The sequence below is a fragment of the Cololabis saira genome, chromosome 20 (genome assembly GCF_033807715.1).
Source record: "Cololabis saira isolate AMF1-May2022 chromosome 20, fColSai1.1, whole genome shotgun sequence".
Taxonomy (NCBI): domain Eukaryota; kingdom Metazoa; phylum Chordata; class Actinopteri; order Beloniformes; family Belonidae; genus Cololabis; species Cololabis saira.
Window position 1 is genome coordinate 31,355,592 of NC_084606.1, and position 20,007 is coordinate 31,375,598.

Below are 20,007 nucleotides of genomic sequence, written 5' to 3' on the forward strand. Positions count from 1 at the left end.
ACCGCTCATTTCTATCATGTCCTAACAAATGCTGATGTGAGAGAAGTGGAATGTCGCAGATAGCCAGGGGGGGCATGATTTGGCATCTAACAAAAACGATCGCGGATGACCTACCAGGAGGATTTTGCCGGAGTTATCTGTATTTGAGAATAAAGTCCCCAGATCCCCCAGCACGTTAAAAAAAAACAGCACACAAGTGTCGCATCTTCCTTTTTTTTCTGCTGTTCTGATGCAGAGTGAATTTGAGTAGTTAAAAAAAAACAAAAAAAACAGGGTGTTTATTCCAAACCCAATGTATGTGCCCGGCGAGCCAATATTTGACTTCAAATGCCATATTTAGAGAAAAGAAAACGTTCGGTCTCTTTTGAGTGACTGGGGAGAGGACGAATGGCATTGTGTGATCCAGAAGAGACCATTGAGCTGAATGAGGAGCGCGCAGGAGCCAATAGAATCGAGTATCTTGTGTGTGCATAAGCGGTGGCTGCAGCTAGACTGGGTATACTTCCGCGTCCAATGCATGTTCATGTGTAGGCTGAATGGATGAAACGCAGAGTGCGGAGAGGTATAGACACGCTGTGATACGGCCCTATATATTCTCCGGCAGGACTACCTTCTTTTAAAGACAACCTCCTCGTTGCATTGGTTTCCACTCAGTGATGTCGCGTATTTGTGTGGCGCACCTGTAAAGAGACAGACGGGCAGAAGCCGGGTTTTTTTTAATTATTTGATTCCTTTTGTTTCTTCTGTTCTTTTTTTTCCTTTTTGTTTCATGCATTTGCTAGAAGGAACCCATTTCTGTGTTTTGATTTAATAAATATTTAATTTCCTCATTTTATCTTGTTTGTGTTGGTTTTTATGTTTCCAAGTTTGAACTAAAGAGAGCGGGGATTCATCATTTTACGAGCTACAGTATTGGCCAGGTGTTTCATTCAGAGATTGTTTGCCTAAGGACGTCCCTAACTTTCATTTGTAGAAACGGTAAGATATTTTTTCCACATTTGCTCATTCGCCTGAAACATTTTAAATCGGTACAGTAGCCTGTTTTTGAGTATTTGCGGACAGTATACAGAACGGATCATGCAACCATGTAGTGTCATCCTTATCTTATTGCATGCAGAGGCGATGGGAAAGTCACCGTGGTGCATTCACGGTGACACTGACGGATGATATTCAACTCTGAGCTGCGGTGTCTTGGTGCATGAGACTTACAGGATGCTATCACCGCACATGGGCTCATTTTTTCAGACGTGGATGGACGCGCTATCACTCTACCGTGCAGAAATATCGTCCTTAATGCTGTTGAAACGGGGAATCGGCATAGTAGTGTTTATTTTCTTTAAACGCCTCCAATCGGAATTCTTACTTTTTTTTTTTTTATCTGAAATTATTTTATTTAGGACTTTCTATAGTTTATATGTCAAATATTGCATATCCAGTGCAAGTCTGACAGGAATAATGTTAGGCCTTTTATAGGTTACAGTAAGTGCAGCCTGCATGTGGTGCTAGTTTGAGTTGCTGTTTGCTGTTTGAGAGGAAGTTCTGCTTTCATAGGCAGATTTTATACTATTTCTGAATCTCCAATCCGCTACTGTACAGTATACACACATTTCATATCTACAAGAAATAGCAGTTTTTCATAGGCTATGTTTTCCTGTTTCTATTCGGTTTAAATTATTCAAAGCTATTGATGATGATGTCTGAAGTATTGATGCAATAATACTGGATCTTGTGTAATCTGACACAGACCTGCTTTTTATAATTCATTGAATCGAATCAGGCTGGGTTTAATTGAGGAGAAAAAGGAAAACACTGGTGGGCGTTTTCCTGCTAGTAACGACACGCACTGCAACCCTACACGTGCGGTAAATCAGTTAATAATGTGTTTCCGGGTTGAGGCGCGGGGTCGACGCTGATTGGCTGAGGCGCTGATTGTCCGCGGCGCTGATTGGCTGAGCCGCTGATCAGTGTATTTAGCGGCGCTGTTCCCGCCACCGCCCCTTTCTGCTACCGGGAAAAAAAACTAACACCGCAAGTTCGATGTCTTCAGATAGGACTTTAAATATCCGCAACGCCGATTCAGCACCGTCAGGTAAGGCATTTCAAAGGCACAGTGTGGAATTGTTTATCAATTTAAAAAAAAAAGCAAAAAAAAAAACAAAACCCTCCAAAGTGGCGATAATGTAAATGGAGCACCATAAGGCTTGCGAGGCCAAACAAAGGCGACATGTGTGTTTTATCGTACCTAAAGCTTAAAAAGCCGAATTAATGTTGGTTTTTAATGCAAATGCGACCCTTAATAGTTTGGTGGGACGTGAGGATGTTGCATATGTTGGTTAAAGTGCATGTAGCTACGTTTTAGCTAAAATACTCTGCTTGCTCGTCGCCTTAATCGAGAGTAAACCTTTAAAAACCAAATAAAACACGACTAAAACACTTACTATAGCAGTGAAAAGCGTGGCGAAAGTGTAAAACTTGAATTTTAGATTTGGCCTTAACGGCCTGAGTTGTTGCAGCAGCAGGTGTCGCTAATTAATCAATTAAGGTGAAATTCAAACACATGCGCTCCTTTTCACCGTTTCATCTCAGCAGTGGCTTTTATTCAAAATTCACCAACTCAACTTTATTGTTATTATTAGTATTATTCAAAAAAAGGGCAGCAGATGAAACTATCCTCGACAGTAAATGTAATTTACTGTCTGATCTCATCTCACTTTGACCGTCTTACTCATGCCAGTGAGGTCAGGACAGCTGCAGGGTGGAGGAAAGGATAATTGTTTGTTGTCTTGGTTTAAAAAGATTGAAAGACCTCAGACTATCAAGTATAACACTTTTTTTTTAATTTTTTTTTGTTTCTACTTTGAATTTACAGTGTGGAGTTGGTTGCTTTGAGTAGGAAGATGCAGACATCAGTAGTTTGTGATGAGTAGTCTTTATTTTGGAGTTGGTGAAAATATTACTCATCATGGTCAGAAGTAGACAAGACTTGTTTGGCTGATAAAATTAAAGGCAAATCCTTCTACATACATTCTCAAAGTAACAGGTCATCGTTGGGAGATTGTCGTTTTAAAAGATACCGGTATATTAAAGCGTTTCCCTCATTTTTACGAGTATTGTATGTCCGGTAAGGGTGGAACGTGTGCTTATTACTAATGAAGTTGGTCCAGATGTAAATTTCTGATAGATATCTGCTCTTACAGACATTTTCCTTCACCTCTGTTGATGCAGCGTTGTCAGTTTCAGCAACCTCTGTGCCTCTGAGGAGACGAGATAAGAGCCATTGTCTGTGTTCAGACCCTGCCCTTGCCTTTCCAAATAAAGGCCGCTGACAGGGACGTATCACTCTGTTCTGCATGGCAATGCGTGCTGCTGCTGTCAGAGCTGGGTTAGTGTACAGTGGGTGGCTTTAGCGTTCTCCTTAAATGGTCTTCGAGCTGCCTTTTTCCTCTTCATGGCGGCGTCTCTTCCCCGGTGTGACTGAGCTCATCTGGGTTCTGGATGTTTCACAAGCCCATTTTCATTTGTCCATCGGCCACAGGGTGGCCCTCCCTCTTCATGGGCGGCTCATTACTGAAGGCCAGCACTGCATTGCCCTTGAACTGACTCACGCTATCACGCCACTTCCTTTGGGACTGGCATATCTTATGTTGGCATCTGATTTGTATGCCCGCACAACCACTTTTGTGAAACCTTTTTTTTTTTTTTAAATGTGTATTGTTTCTGGGCAGCATGGTGGTTTGGTGGTTAACACTGTTGCCTTACAGCTAGAAGGATCCGGGCTTGAATTCTGGCAGAGGTCTTTTGTTTGTGTGGGTTTTCTCACACATGCTCGTTAGGTTAATTGGTGATTATAGGTTGCTCATACAAGAGGTTATGTAGCCCTGCGATGTACTGGCTACCTGTCCAGGGTGAACCCCTCCCTTTTGCCTGGAGGGTGCTGGAATAGGCTCCACCTTCCTGTGACCCTCAATGAGAATAAGCAGGTGTAGATGTTGGATGGATGCTAATTTGTGATATTTAGTGGATGAGTTGTTTGTTTTTGTCCTCCCCCTCTATTTTCATTCAACAGCTGGTGCTCGAGTCCATCTATAGACGTGTATGTCTGCTCAGTGTTAAATTATCTGCAGTGACAGAGGAATTACTTTAAAGAATAACTGAGCACACGTGAGCCCCACAACAGAGAATTCCTGCCAGTATGTAATGCAAATTAAACAAGTTACACATTTATTTATTTTTATATATATATATATATATATATATATATATATATATATATACACACATACAGTATATGTAAAACCTTTTCTTTTTGTGTATTGTGTGACATGAATTCACCCCCCCCCCCCCATTTTCTTAATATATAATTAAGTCATGAGCAAAACCTGCATGCAGATATGTAAAAAAATGAATTATAAACTTTGCGCACCAGTGGGCTGCCACCACATAACACGTAATCTTTCACATCAGAGTCCAGAGTGGACTTTTGTGTGTTTTTGGTATTTCAGCTCTTGCCTTTGCATGCTCGGTGTGTGGGCAAACTAGTCATATCTGTTGTCAGCTGGTATATTTTCAACTGTTATTTGGGCTTTTAGTGTTCAAGGACAGGTTGTGCATGTCGGTGTATGCACTCTGTAGTTCTTTACTCTGCGGCTCGTCACGCATACTTGGTCAATTAAATCCTCCTAGGAGCGAGTAGCAGAGATTCGTGCCTCCTCGCTTTGAGTGCTCCATGTCACGTCAGTACATGCTGATCTCACTGTTGGTTTCAGGCTCGACTTCAAGAAGTTATAAAGAGAGTCAAAGCTCTATTTTAAGCATTATTCTTCTGCAGGTCTTACTGATTTAATGTTTCTTGTGGCAGGCCTTTTGGGTTGTACCAATTTAAGGAAGATCATTTTCTGAACCAGTTGTGCCTTTTATACCAATTTGTAAATATTGACTATGCTTATGTCTTTTATCAAAAGCTGAAAGGGCCTTGACAGTCTCAGTTATGGTATTCTCATGTCTTTGTCGATGTCTCCTTTTGATATTAGGGCAGATTGGCAAGGAAAGAATAGGGTTTCAGGCTATACACAAGTTTTCAGCATCAATCTGTTAAGAATATAAAATGGCAAAGCTTGGAGGAATAATGGAAAGATAAATTGCAGCAAGGAAATACTAACATGAAAGAAAATGATAAAACTAGATGTGCCTTTAAAAAAAACTATTTAGAGGTGGATATATGATTTTTATGTTTCATTAAAAGGACAAATCATATCCATGTATTTTCCAGCCTACAGTTCTGAAGGGTCTTCGTCTATCATCTTAATTTGGGTTTCTATTAGTGGGGTCCCAGAGTAGTAGTTTATGGACCATGGCGCTTTACCAGAATCTTTTATTCTGAGGTTTTTTGAGAACCTGTGTTATGAAGTTGCCGTGATGAATCGGGTGCTTCAGCACTGTCCTCAAAAAGCTCTTGGCTGGTGACTTGGTGCTGTTTGATGTGCTGTAGTTAGATCACATTTAGCTGTCTAGATGTTCTCAAACCTTTTCACATTCATGTCCACCGTTGACCCAACATACAAACAGAAATGCAACTTGGATTTAAAGGAAATGAATATCAGCTCTTGGCATTTTCCCAGGATTCCCGAGGGCCCCCAACTTAAACTTGCTGCAGCTGGATTCAAGCCTGAACTTTTTCAAGTCAAAATAATTCAGTTTGAATTTGGAGGGGGGGTCCCCCTTAACAACATTTTCTAAAAGCTCTCTCTTTCGTAGACATGAGACGTAAAAGAACCAATATCTGACATCCTACACTAAAAGCCAGACAGTGCATTCCTCCTCAGTATAATAAATGGCTGCATGTTTCTTTGTAGTGATGACAAAAACCAAAAAAGAACCTTGTGGTCTTTACCAGGTCCTGGTTTGAGGGAGACTAAGGTGTGGCCTCCTCGTAAGACGAGGCTGCACTTGTAAGATTATGCTGCATGCTGTAAAAGCCTTCACTGATTATTTTTTTTAAATTTTTTTAGATTTTTTATTTTTTGGGAAAAACAGTTGTAAGCTTCTTGTTCAAAGTGTTCCAAAAGATTCAACTTTGTGGCAGATACAGAGAACATGAAAAGGTGTTTTTTTTCTTTTTTTTTAAATGTGGTTGAGTCAGGTGGATTGCTCACTAAAGATTGTGGCACTACAAACAATTTTCCTTTGAGTAAAAAGTACCCCTATATATTTTCTATTATCCTTTACAGCTTTTTGAAATGTTGCTGTTTCCTGTAAAATAGTCAATTAAGGGATGTGTTCATGTGTTGTTGCAGCATTTACATTTTGTAGTACTTATTTTTTTTCAAAAATATCTACAGATCTGTTCAATGGCCATTTTGGATTTTGATTTACACTAATAGACTTCCAACTCATTCGATGTTCAGATGTATCATAACAATTTCCTTGTATCATTAACAATTTTCTTTATCCACCAAGTTAAAATTATTTCAATGAACTGAAATAAAGTGGAATGACCGCTGCCGTATGGTTTGGCTGTGGCTGTATTCTATGTACTCAGAAAGAGGAAGATGCCTCAACGTGTGGTGACAATACTGGCTGGACGCTATTATGCAATCCTCAGTACAGATGACAAGGAAGGAGATGCCTGTTTTTCTTTCTTATTGTCGACAATTAAATTACTTTGACTAACCATTGCACCCCTGTTACCTAACAATTAAATATGGCTTAGTCCAATTTATAAACATCCTGATATGGCATCTCAATGTTTACCTGAATTAATGTTAACGGGGTTTTTCCTGGCTCTGATTGAGGTGGAGGTGGCTCCATCCTGATCACATGCGTGCTGGTAAACTGTGCGTTCAACTGGCTCAAGCAAACAAGCAAGATATTTTGTATTTTGGGAGTTCTAATATGATTTAAAAATATGACAATTATCATGTTAAAGCATTATTTTTTTAACATAAAAATATAAATACAAATATAAAAACTCAATCTTACCAAAAGTTAAAAAAAAAAGAGAATTTTCACTGAAATGAGTGAAAATTGGTTTTCTAGAACAAGTTACTTTTTAGGGACTGTCTTATTTTAAATGTAATTTTTTTTTGGGGACTAGAAATAAAACATTTTGACTGGATATAAGACAAGCAGTCTTGGTAAGATTTTGAGTTTTTGTAGGGTTTCAGAAATTTACTGACAAATCTCGCAACCAGACGGAACATTTCAGCCTCCTATCTTTCCATCTGCAGAACCTCCTCATTCTCCTTGTAGTCCAAGGCCTCCTTGTCTGGTCCATCCATGGCAAAACAAAACAATTCATGCATTAAGTATTTTTGTATTTATTTTAACACAGACATAAATAGTGATAGTGCCTGCTGCATGGGGACACAGTGCTTTATTTTAGGCATAAATAACAGACCAAACCTTCCTCAGTTTGCCTGAGCAGGTAAAATTGGTTCAGCCACCGTTTGTCAAACCCACTGGCTCTGTGTTTTTGAGACGATCTGTAAAGATGAATAAAAAGTGATGTTTAAATCACGTACACGTTGGCTTTGCGTTGATATGCTCCTAATGACTTGCAAACTGACTAACGTTACCCTCGTCAACTCGTCCTGTCCTGCACTCTGACCCTCGCTATCACCTTTCATGCATATTTGTGCACGACTTTCAGCCCTGACAAAATTGCTGCATCTCGTCAGTAACATTATTTATTACTTTTTAACTGCCTGTAACGTTAATTGTCTGGACCGTTTCACCTGCACTCCTGCTTCTCCGGGTCGCGAGGTCGCTTTTTAAAGTACCGAATCGGCTCGAATATAAGACGAATAAACAAGAAATGCTCGGATGCAAAAGAAACAATATTTACCTGTTTGAACAGCCAGGGAAAACCAGGACGCTGATTTTTAATACAACAAATAGTGGAAAAACGCAGAAAGTAATTCTCGAGATTTCGTCCACAGGGGCGTAATGCTGTAACTGCAGTCAAAATAACATCCAGAACATCCAAAATAACAATTTTCATGACGTCGGAGTTTTGCGAGCTGGGGGTGGCACGAAATTAGGCGTAGGCGACCGTCTCCTAATTTTCTATGCAGGAAAAACCCTGGTTAACATCAAATCGCTGTGAATTTTAAAGGAATGTCTAAAACTACTTCGTTTAAAGATGGGGTGTTTGGTCAGGAGGAGTATTGTTACGGCAGGTGAAATCGTGCAGAGAGCAAACGTAATTTGTCTGAGACTGTTGCGCAGCAAGTGGTGTCCACATCCTTGTCACAGAAGGCTATATTCAATACGACTATTGATCTGATCACTGATAGGCCTGCACTGAGAACTGAGAAGCCGACCATGGCCACTGAGAAGTCGACTACTTCCGTTACTTAGCCAGTAATTTTGATGTCAAACCCAGACTATTGTCCCTGACGTGCGTTGGCATTGGAGAGGCGACTAGCATGCCTAGGCTGGGCACCCACACTGCATTAGACACGTCCTTGACCGTCTACGTTTGGACGGGCCGGGTATTTATAGCGAGAAGCTGGCAGCTATTGGGTCACCGCTGACCGACAGCCCACGGGATTGAAAATAAAAAAAGAATAAAAACTCTTTCTTTAACTTTAGTGTCTCTTGCACTTACAAATAGCAGAAAAGCCAGAGCTAACGAGTGTTTTATCCATTTCTGGTAGTGTAGATGATGGATGTCCTCAATATTAAGTTGTATTCATCTCATTTCTACTCTACATTTTATTTAAGACTAAAACCGTATATAGTTAATATACACTAGCTGCTTTGTTGGTAATAGATCATTTTAGAAATTCACCCGTTAGACAATATTCAGTCTTCATTAAGGGCTGACTGCGTGTTTTTTAAATAAAAAAAGGTGTGAGAAGAGTATTATACATACATCAACTAATATAAGGGTTTGTTTATCCCAATGTGTCACCGCTGGACTTTAAGTCTGGAACTCCTAAATTTGTTTGCTGCCTACATTTTCTGCAATTATAGTTTCCTTTTGGAGTAAAATGTTGGCTTAGAGTTTTGATGCTCACTAGAGCGAATAGTGCCTGAACCTCTTACACAGAAGCAGATCTAAGGGTGGGTTAAGATTTTCTTGATACCGTATTTGGATAGTACTGCTTATCGGTATTGCTATATGCAATTAATTGGCTAATGTTTTGGAGATGATGCAGTAACACACCTTATACTCGTAGTTTACCTTCTGCACTTGACTTTGTCACTTAATTCGGTATGTCTTTCTAGTGCCCTTAGGCTTTCAAACTGCTTCAATTTGTAGCATGAATTCAACAAGGTGCTGAAAATATTTCTGCAGATTTGTTGGCTTCACATCAGAGCTGCAAATATCCTGTTTCACCATTTCATAAAGATGCTGTGTTGGATTGAGATCAGGGTGATTGGAGGCCGAGTGCAAGGACCTCATTGTCATGTTCAAGTAACCAGTTTAAGTTGATTTTGAGCTTCGTCACTTGACATTTTATCCAGCTGGAAGTAACCACTACAAGATGGATATATTGTCGTCACTTGTGTACTTGGTAAGCAACAATACTATGGTGTTTGAACTATGCTTATTTGGGACAGAGGGCTCAAATGATACCTGGAAAATATTTTCCACACTGTACACCAGCATCCTTGATTGATACCAGGCAATTTTAACAGGAGTGGTGCCTAGTGTGGTGTTCTCCTGTAGCCCATCTGCTTCAAGGTATATGATGATTAGAAATGGTCTTTTGCATGTCTTGGTTGTAGCAAGTGGCTGAGTTATTGTTGCCTTTCGACAGTAGTTAACATTTTAAGTGAATCACAAACACACATTATGCAAGAATTTTGAACAATATTGATTCTTGCCTTAGGACAACTTTGAAATGTTTCAATTTCAAATGTTGGTTGCGGTATAATCTGAAATGAGTTTGGTCAATCTTCTCTGACCTCTGGCATCAGCAAGGGATTTTCACCCAGAGACTTCCACTTGGTGGATTTATTTAATGGACCATTGTCTGTAAACCCTGGAGATGGTTGCATGTGAAAGTAACATATAATTAGTTTGACATACTTATTCACAGTCACTTAAATCTATTCACTTTGCCCTTCATGCTTGGTTTATGCAAGATGTCTTGACCATGTCTAGATGGCTGACCTGTTGTTATGTGATCAGTTTAACAGGTATATTTAACAGGGCAGTTAATGTGCATTTCCCTTGCTTTTATGTGAGCTGCTGCTGCTCCGTTGGAAAACCTTAATATTCAAGTATTTATCGTCTTTTGCAACTAAAGATGATATTCTATAAAGAAGTCCATTTGAATGGTTTAGGACTATCACCAATTCCAGAGTCATTTTGTCAATGCTTAGCATTGCATTGATGTGTGAAGGCTGGGATTTTTGGGGGCAGATGAGAAAGTGAAAAACGTGGAGCCAAGAGTAGATGCACTGTAGATCCAGCTGAAGTAGTTAGTCTGTGAAATCAGTCAATTTCATCAAGTTAGTTTGACATGCAACAACCTTATGGCCCTCAGGGCATTTGGATAACGTTTATTGGAAATAACCCACATTTAAGAGTCCAGCCATGCCTGAAGAACAGAGGGGAACACACTGGAAGAAGACGTAATCTTCTTGATGTCATCAGATCAGTCTACATTTAACATTTAAAATAATTTATGTAACATAAATAAGGTTTTGCTACAGCTCTCAATGCAAATCCCTAATCGGTTCTGGGCAAATGACTGTAATATTTCAATAATGCCATGTGGAGGGTTTTGAGGTGTCACTGCCCTTCTAAGACGGTGTTGAGTAAAACACTTGTTGGCTAACACTAAACTGTTTCAAAAAGTTCAAACTCACTTCAGCAATCTTGAACGGCCCAGTTTAGGATTTTAACACTTGTAGATTAAACAAAAACATGGTATATAACTGGAGTTGTAGGAGTTCTCCTTATTGGAGTTCTGGGTATGATGTTATATTATGGCCTTATGTGCATCTCTAAGTCACACCAAATGCAAGTCTGATTTTAAGAAATACTTGTCTTTCTCCACCTCACCCTCAAGGCACAATCATGTTTTTGTTTCCTCTAGTGAGTGAAATGTATTGAATAGGTCATGTGGGATAAAGGCATTTGCTGTAATGCTTTTTCTATTTTTGCTTGGGTTGTGCAGTTGGTGGGCTTTGACCTTGGTTTAGTAAAATGCTACCAACTCAAATGACTCATGTATTTTCAGTTGTATAATGCAGCGTCGGCGCTGCAGTTTATTCACAAGGCTGAAAATTACTGAGTTTATTTCAATAGAAATAATTCTCAGTACAGATGCAAAAGTGTCAACCCACGGCTTTTACTGTTGACGGTATTCAATTTAGAAATATCCCAAGAATTACACCATACAAACCTTTGATCGTCACTGATATTTGCTGTATTATAAAAATTAAATGTTTAAATCTCATGTAAAAGAGATGCTTATACTTAACCATTATCTCTTTGTTTTCCTATTCAAACCTATGTTTGATCATTTCCATTATAAAACTACACACTGTTGAGGCTGGAGTAATCTTTTTTTTTCACAAATATTTAAAAAATTACAAAAGTTTTACTGGCTATTTGAGCTTAGTGTTAAAGTTCATGCGCAGACTTTAAGTTGCCCAGAATCCTCGAATATCAAGTTTAAGTGGACTACAGAAATCTGTATGTATATTTGGTATTTTGTGTTCTCTTTTTTATGTTTTTGTTTTAATGAGTACTAATGACAAAAAACAACTTGAAAAAATAAATCTTTTATTGAGACTTCCTTCATCGGTGACCTTTTGTGCTGCCAAAACTTATTCTTCAATCAATGCAGATTTACTTTGAGACATCTCAAGGTAATACAGTTTAATTCGTATTGATAACCTATTATAGAATATTCTGTACATGTAAATACCTCGATGAAAAATCACTTTTTTCCTAATTGGTCTTGGGCTTTATTTTTAAGATGGTGTTAAAACACTAACGGTACACCACGAGTAAAGTTTAAATGTCTAAAAGCTCCATATTTGTTATGATTTAATTGTGAAGGAGTAACTAAGTGCAGATTCATTTTGATAAAGTGTACATTCAATGTGAATCTTTGAGCTTTTAAGGGTCTTTGTACTTTCTGTAATGACATATAGGAGAAACAATAATATATATATATATATATATATATACACATACATACACACACACACACATATGGCAGTGCTTGTTGAAATTTTGAAAAATGTAACGTTTTACACATCCTCTCCACTAAAATAATGATTATTGGTTGTTATGCAAACCGCATAGCATTTGACAAGTGCTATGCTTTTTGATTTGCTTGAGTAGACAAATCGATGGATGTTTGAATTGTTAGGCTGACATTTTCATTAGATGCAAGCAACAAAGTGGGGAGAAATATTGACAAATGTAGCTCTCAGTACTGATTTCTGTCATGCTTTGAAAGCCTTTGGTAAAGGATTTTTTAATTTGCAACTCAAATTTCACCATTGCATATGCTGTGTATTTTAAGGATGGGCCATTGAGAGCTGCTACTATGATGTTGCACTTGATGTTAAAAGCACATAACAAATGCAGTAAAATATGAAACATAAACACAGGCATAAAATCAAATGTACAAATATATATATAGACTTGGGAAACTTCAAAACCAGTGTGTGCTGTGCCACCTTTGGCCTGGTGAACAGACTTCTTGTTTTTGGCATTTGTCTATGGACTTGAAGGACTGGACACAAATACCTGGATTTCTGGATAGCTGTTGATGAGATGGACTTTTGATTTGGAAATCTTTTTGTTTTTTAAAGCATATTTTTTATGCTTAGTTGCAGCTGCAAACTTCAGTAATGCTTCAGTTCTTTTAAGATGTTAACTGAACTGGAGGACATTGCCTTTTGACAAATTTCTGGAGCCCATAAAAGGGTTATTTGGACCAGCCTTTGTATCCATCTTTTCCTGGAACAAGTTTAAATACATTGCCGCCTCGCTACGGAGCATCATTTTGCAACGTGAAATACCAGTTTTGTGTTTTTACTGCAAAAATTGGTGTGTTCTTTTTTTTTTCTGTGTTTTTTCTTTATTGCAGGTGTGACATGCCTTGTAAATATCCTCTAAAACAGACAATTTCCCTTTTTTTTTTTGTAAATGTTAACAAGCTGCACTGATTTCTGTAATCTTTGTCAAGAAATATGGTTCATTACATGATAGTGGTCTGATTTCTTCCTGTAAATTGAGGTTTGCTGTGTAGTAGAGTTTAGTCTGTGTTTCACTTCGTCGCTGAACCCTGACTCTAAACTTCACCTTGAGTTGTATTTTTTCACTCTGGCGAGATTTGCAGATGTTGCACTGGATCTTTTATAGTATTCTGTGCGTGATTGGAAGACAAATGCAGGGATGTCGGCTTAACAGAAGCACTGGTTCTGGTGGTGCATGCAAACCGAGCCAGCAGGTAGCATTTTTTGTTTTTTCCTTGCTGTTTTATTCTGCGTCACCCTGCACCGCAGTCGCCATCCTTACTAGTAGATATTCTTCATGCTTTTTGTCTCTGTTATGAGATCTATTTGAACACTCTGCACTACTTGGTTCTGGATTTCATTTAACATGGATACATCTTTACCATCCATTGCCTTTTGTTTCTGCCTGGTTCTGCATGGACAGCTAGTTTTTAAAAAAGAAAAAAAAGGAAATGGCTTTCTCCCCACCCTCCACCATTTGACATGTGATCATCTGACTGTTATACCTGTTGATCTAACATGAAGTACTTTTTGTGTCCACATTTTCAGACGGCAACTCCCAAACTAACATGGCAGTCAGACTGTGCGATGTGGCTTCTCTGCTTAGAAGTGGTTCGTGGGCGACTGAGCCTTGGACTGGGGTCTGTGGCACTATTTATTTTATTTCCTCAAAATGATTTGGCCAGAAGGCCTGCCGTTTGTCTTGGTGCTCAGGCCATGACAACGATGTGCATATAATTTCACTGTTGAGTTACTATTAATCACGGTTAAAGCCTGGAGTTCAGGCACTTTTGGGGTTTATGTAAAAATCTCGTAAGTGGTGACTGATTTTGAATTGGTATGGTCTAAAGCTGCTGCCTGATTTAAAAAAAAAAAAAAAAAAAAAAAAAAAAAAAATGTTTTGATACATTTCAAAGAAATACTATAATAAAATATTCTCACTGCTCATGTACACAAGCCAAAATGTCCATTCCTTAGAATGATATTGTGATTACACAGATCTGCTTTCTGCACATGGTGAATCTGTTCATGAAGGAAGACTCTTCATACATTTACTTCTTGCTTGTTGCCTTAAATTATGTTGAAGGCATATTGTCTGATGCTAGTATAGTGACTGTTCCAGATTTGTAGTACCAATTGGTTTGGTATTTTGCTGAATGAAATGTTTTTTTTTTTGTTGCCTAATTTAGCTTTGAAAGAGAAATTATACCATAGATGATTTTTGTGTTAACTACTGCTTTTGACAGGTTTTATTTATTTCATTGGTTTCTTAAATGTTGTCCTCCAAGTAAATAAAAGCAGTTCATTATACATTTTGGAGTTTACTTACTTAAATGTTTGGCCAAATTTGAAAGCCGCAAATCTACATGATTGAGACTCGACCCCAATCGGTTCCTTGGTGGACTAGGTGTTGACGTCAACATTGTTCCAGCTTTTGAATTTTAAGTATATTAAAAGATATACACAGTCTGTACTTCCAGGTTACACTTTTTTGTTTTTGTGTTTTTTGGTAGCTAAAACTTCTGGTTTAAACAAAACTTGGTTGAATTTTGGTTCGCCTAAAACCTTAAACCCATTTCTCAGACGGCCAGAGGTCGGTATAGGTTAACAGTTTCTTAATGTGTGAAGAGTTTCCTTAACAGAGTGAACTGATAATTTTGAATCAGTTTTCATTTGATTGACCTTTTTTTTCTTTCTATTTAGCAGGTAATTGCTGCCATGGAGACACAGCTGTCCAACGGTCCAACTTGCAACAACACAAGCAACGGTCCTTCAACAATATCGAACAACTGCTCCTCACCTGTAGATTCAGGGAACATAGAAGACAGTAAAACTAACTTGATAGTCAACTATCTGCCTCAGAACATGACCCAAGAGGAGCTGAAGAGTTTGTTTGGGAGCATCGGAGAAATTGAGTCCTGTAAACTTGTTCGAGACAAAATAACAGGTAACCAAACTGTTTGCATGGTATTAGCTGTTTTTTTTGTGTGTGTGTAAGAGACGGGGCTCAACTGATAATTCAGAATGCTTTTCATTCTAACAGGCAAACATGAGCAATGTTTAGAAGTATTTACATGTAGTGTGTTTAACATGGACAACAATCAAATTAAGACAATCCTCTGATTAAGGAACCAACATGCAAATGGTAAGTACAGTAATCCCTCGTTTTTCGTGGGGTACGTTCCAAAAAGAACCCGTGATGAGTGAAATCTGTGAAGTAGTAACCTTTTTTTTTTTTTTTAACAATATTATACAAGGCTTCAAAATGTGGAGATCAGCACCGCCCCACCGCGACCCAAGTAATTGGATTTGAACGGGACAAAATGAAAAATGCGCGCATTTCACTGCTCTTCTGACTGCCGCTGCATCCTGACTCGCTCTGTAGCGTCTTTTTCCTCTAAGGCCCGCGGTGCAGGTGTGTTTTTTCGAGAGAAGAACATAGTTATGGGGAGTTGTTGTCACTCTTTTTTTTTTTTTTTTTCCTTCTGGGGAAAAATATTGTTATAAACCGACATGCCACCATCGATTATATTTGAGAACTGTAGCGGGGAGACTGTTTAGCCAATCAGAATGCAGAACACAATGCAAATCCGTGAAGCAGCGAGACCGTGAAAGGGGAACCGCGTTATAGCGAGGGATTACTGTATACCAAACGTATTTGTGTGTATGCTGCACATTTCAACACATTAACGGTAAAATGTCCTCTTAGTTTTAACGTGAAATGTTTGAGGACACCATGCAAAACTGAAATTAATGGCAGTAAATTTGGAAAGGGTAATATTGCAGAATGGAGGAAACTGATCCTGAACTTAAGGTTTTCTGAAGCTGGATCTAATTAAGATTTAGCTGTCTATGACTAAGTTTACATGCAGTCAATAACCCTTTTAAAACCCGAATATTAGCAATAACCCGGTTTTGCACGGCCATGTAAACACCAATAACCCCTTTTGAATAACCCGAATTTGCTCATATTCCGGTTTTTAAAAACCCCAATATGACCCCTGGGTTACTCCTTTTAAAACCTGAATATTCGGTCATGTAAACGCCTAACGGAATATCCCCATCAAACGGAACAGGAATTTGTTTTCTGCGCATGTTCTTTTCGCAAGGAATCTTGGTCTTTTGAGTCCAGGAAGTTCATATAAACATGGAGAAATGCAAGACCAGGCCACACTTTTGGAGTGAGGAGGAGACTAATCACTTCATAAATGTAATGAAGGATATGAACATTTCTGCATTTGTAGACGGTAGAAAGTACCGGGATAGCCAGATTTACAAGGTGAGCAAAAAGTTGCGCGAAGCAGGATTTGTTTTGAATTTGGATACAGGAAGAAGAAGCGGAAATGACAGGAATTGTGTCATGACGTTCTCCGTGCGTCGCTGGTTTGATCCAGATATCCCAAATGATTAATCACCATGTAAACGGAATATTCTGAATGTTTAAGTAACCGGAATATTAGCAATAACCCGAATTTTGACTGCATGTAAACGTAGTCTATGAAGTGCTTCAGTCAACTCCATATGTTAATCCAGGGTTGCACACCCTTATTGCTGTGGAGTGTGGCACTATTACCATAATGAATGATGGGGGGGACAACAACGTATTTCTCCATTAGGGGAAGGAGTCGTACTAGTTGCTTATGAAAATGAGAGAGCTTTCTAGTGGGTGGGGGAGGTCTGCCAAGAAGTGGGAGCTGGCCTTGCAAATAATTGGCCTACTGACCTCATAGATGCAGGAGTGGCGGATTATGTGAATGACACAAACTGCAAAGAATGAATCAGATGTAACATTTTTCATTTTTCTTAATATCACAGCAAAGACGGTTTCAACAACATCTAATGACGTGTTTCCGTAGATGTTAAAGCAGCTCTGTGGTGTGAAGTACTTGAAATGTTTGGCTGCAGAATGTTAAATATTAAAGATGTGGTCGGAAAAACGGTTGCACTCAAGTCATCTTAGATAAAAACAAATGAATCAATCACTGGTGTTGTCATTGTGAATGTGTCAATCCTTATAGGGAAACGCTATTATGCAAAGGTGACTAAGCTGCAGTCTTCTGGTGCACGTAGATGTGGCATAACCTGAACAAAAAGATGTGTGCGTGGTGGTTTAAATATACCCTAGGCTTCTTAGAGCTGGAAATATAGATTTGGCACTTACTATCACCATGCAAGTGATGAGACCTACTTTCTGGAATACTCTGAATACTCAGTGGGATAAATGCCAACATTGTTTAGTATTAAGTAGCCAAGTAAGACTGGTGCTAAGCAGACATATGCAATTTTATGATCAAGGTGTTTACGTATTGTGTGTAAACTGTTAAGGCATTTGGTCCCATTATTTGGGCAGTTAAAATAAAGTTAGTTATCAGTTATTATACATGTAAACGTATTTAAACAATAAATCCAAATATCAGTGGTCAGTCGAGGAGATCTTTTATTGCATGTGCTTGCTTTTTTTTAATACATTAAATAAAACTTAATAAATGTGAAATCTAATATTAACGACACCGACTTCAGAAGTATTCATCTTCAAAGTCATCCAGTATATAATTTCATTTATTAAACTAGGAACCCTAATAAAGTGAATAAGCTTGGTTACTATTTGGTAGTAATTGTTTTAGCTTATGAATTACAAACATACATTAATACAAAATGCTATATACAGCAGACTCTTTTTAATATGAAGGGTTTTACCTACAAAAAGGTGAGGAAACGAATAACTGGACCCGCTCCTTCCATTTTGTGTGATAAATTACAAATGGAGGTTTCATTTTAGGTGTTTTGGTCAAGGTTGCAATGTACTTGTGCTCTTTGCTCAAAGAGCACAAGTACACACGCTTTTCTGAAATAAATCCCAGCCTTTCATTTGGATCTGAGACATCAGTGCTTGGTCTTTTCCTTATAAGGGTTGAGACAGCAGGCTCTTACTCATGATGCTCTTACTCACTATTGTGACAATAGTGGTGATTTTATAGATTTAATATTCACAAGGATGTTACTTGATGAAATAGCTGAGCATTATTTACTTGGTTTGCTACATTTCACAGCGTTGTTTGGAGTGCTCTGTGGACTCGTTGCTTCTGTTTAATTATAAAAGGACTGTAAAAGAAGCGTGATGATGCAGTTGTAGCGACTTTTGTGTAATCAAAGCAGGCATTTATGAAAACAAATGGTAGCAACTAGAAGACAACAAACCAAAGGTCAAGACAATGGAGGACATGGGTGCTCATTTTGTTAATGAATATAAACTGTCCTTAAGCCTTGTGATTGCAGACTTGAGGAAAATTGGCAAGTGTGCAATCTCATGGAAGACATTGCAAAGACGGGCTTATAACAAATGTAGCCTACTGTATATGTGTGAAATGGGTTGTGTGAAATTGACAAGTGATCCTTATTCCAAATAGGGAGTAGAGTGCATCCTAATTAACCATACTTGTGTAGATTTTGTTCTTTCATGAAGTTGAACATTTAACATGCTAAGGTCTTTATGGTTTCTTCTGTAATTAGTGACGAGCCATGTTCATGTTTGCTTTACTTCTGTCACAGTTCTTGTGGCGAGGTAAGAGCACAGGATGTGGAACGGCATAATGTTTGGTTCTGCAGTTGGAGCACCTTGGGTGGTCGGAGTAGAGCTTTAACGCTGCTGAAATGAGCTTGCTTGGTGAATGGGAGTTACACCTATACAGGTGTGGGGGTTTGGGTGGCTGCACGCACTAGGGCTGGGGATCGATTCAAATGTCAAGAATCGATTCCGATTCTTAAGATTCAGAATCGATTATCAAGATTTGATTGATCCGATTCTATTCCGATATTGTTTTGGGTTAGTGTTATTAAAACTGTTTTTTGAGCTGTTGCATGAATTATGACTGTAGTTATGCAAAATATGAATACTATTATATTGAGATTAAACAGCAAGTATTGCAGCTAATGATGCTGTAAGGACCAATCAGCTCCCAGAATGCTGATAGAACTGCTTTCAGAAACATCGTGGGTCAGAATTACCAAACAGATCCAGGGAGGAAACAGAGACGGATGAAATCGGTTTTATTTTTTCCCACATTCCGCTTTTATTTGTTCCATTTTCGGTCTATTATATTTTTTAATTTTTGAGCATTTGGTTTTGAGCATTTTTTGCAAATGTAACCCCAAGACAGTATATAAAGTAATGAAATATAGACAATTTATGCAATTATAACCTAACACTTTAATGTTTTCATACCTTTAAACATATTTAAAGGCAAAAACATGGCACCAGTTATTCTCGTGTCCAAAAAAACATTACTTTTTGGGGCATAAACAAAAAAATAACCAAGTTGTAATGTAATGATGAAAAAATAATACATACATTTAAAAAAAAAAAAAAAAAAAAAAAATCGATCTTTAGACATATAAATCGATTTTTAGGAATTAATATGAGAATCGATTTAGAATTGGGAAATTTTTTTCAACACAGGCCTAGCACGCACCATACAGAAGATGCAAGCGGTCCGTTGTGGGGGGTGAGAGATGGTCCGGCCTACATGCAGTAGGGAAGAAATGGGGTTTTCAACCGCGGTGGCCTTAACAGTAGCTACTTGGCAAACTCTGCAACGCGAGGGAGTCTTCCTTCTGCTTGTGTTCCCTCCTCCACCTGTAGAAACATCTGTCACAACCTGTTTTTTTTTAATTTATTTATTTTCAGTACCATGTTTTTATTCAACACTGACTAAAACATGTGAATAAAGCAGCCAGTGGCTGCTAAGATTAGGGTCTACTCATGGCTGTGGACCACAAAGCAAAGGACTTTCT

General features: G+C 38.4%; 1 protein-coding gene across 4 annotated transcripts in view; it reads left to right on the plus strand.

Moving 5' to 3' along the window:
• The first annotated feature begins 632 nt into the window (after positions 1-632).
• elavl2 (ELAV like neuron-specific RNA binding protein 2) overlaps positions 633-20,007 on the plus strand; it is a 35,983-nt gene continuing 16,608 nt past the window's right edge. For 2 of the 4 annotated variants that reach the window (XM_061710000.1, XM_061710002.1), the window contains exons 1-3: positions 633-978; positions 13,765-13,856; positions 14,920-15,163. In XM_061710000.1, coding sequence (XP_061565984.1) covers positions 13,785-13,856; positions 14,920-15,163 — 316 coding nt within the window. In that variant the 5' untranslated portion in view covers positions 633-978; positions 13,765-13,784. The remainder of the gene's footprint in view (positions 979-13,764; positions 13,857-14,919; positions 15,164-20,007) is intronic. The other 2 variants (XM_061710001.1, XM_061710003.1) reach the window with 2 other exon arrangements.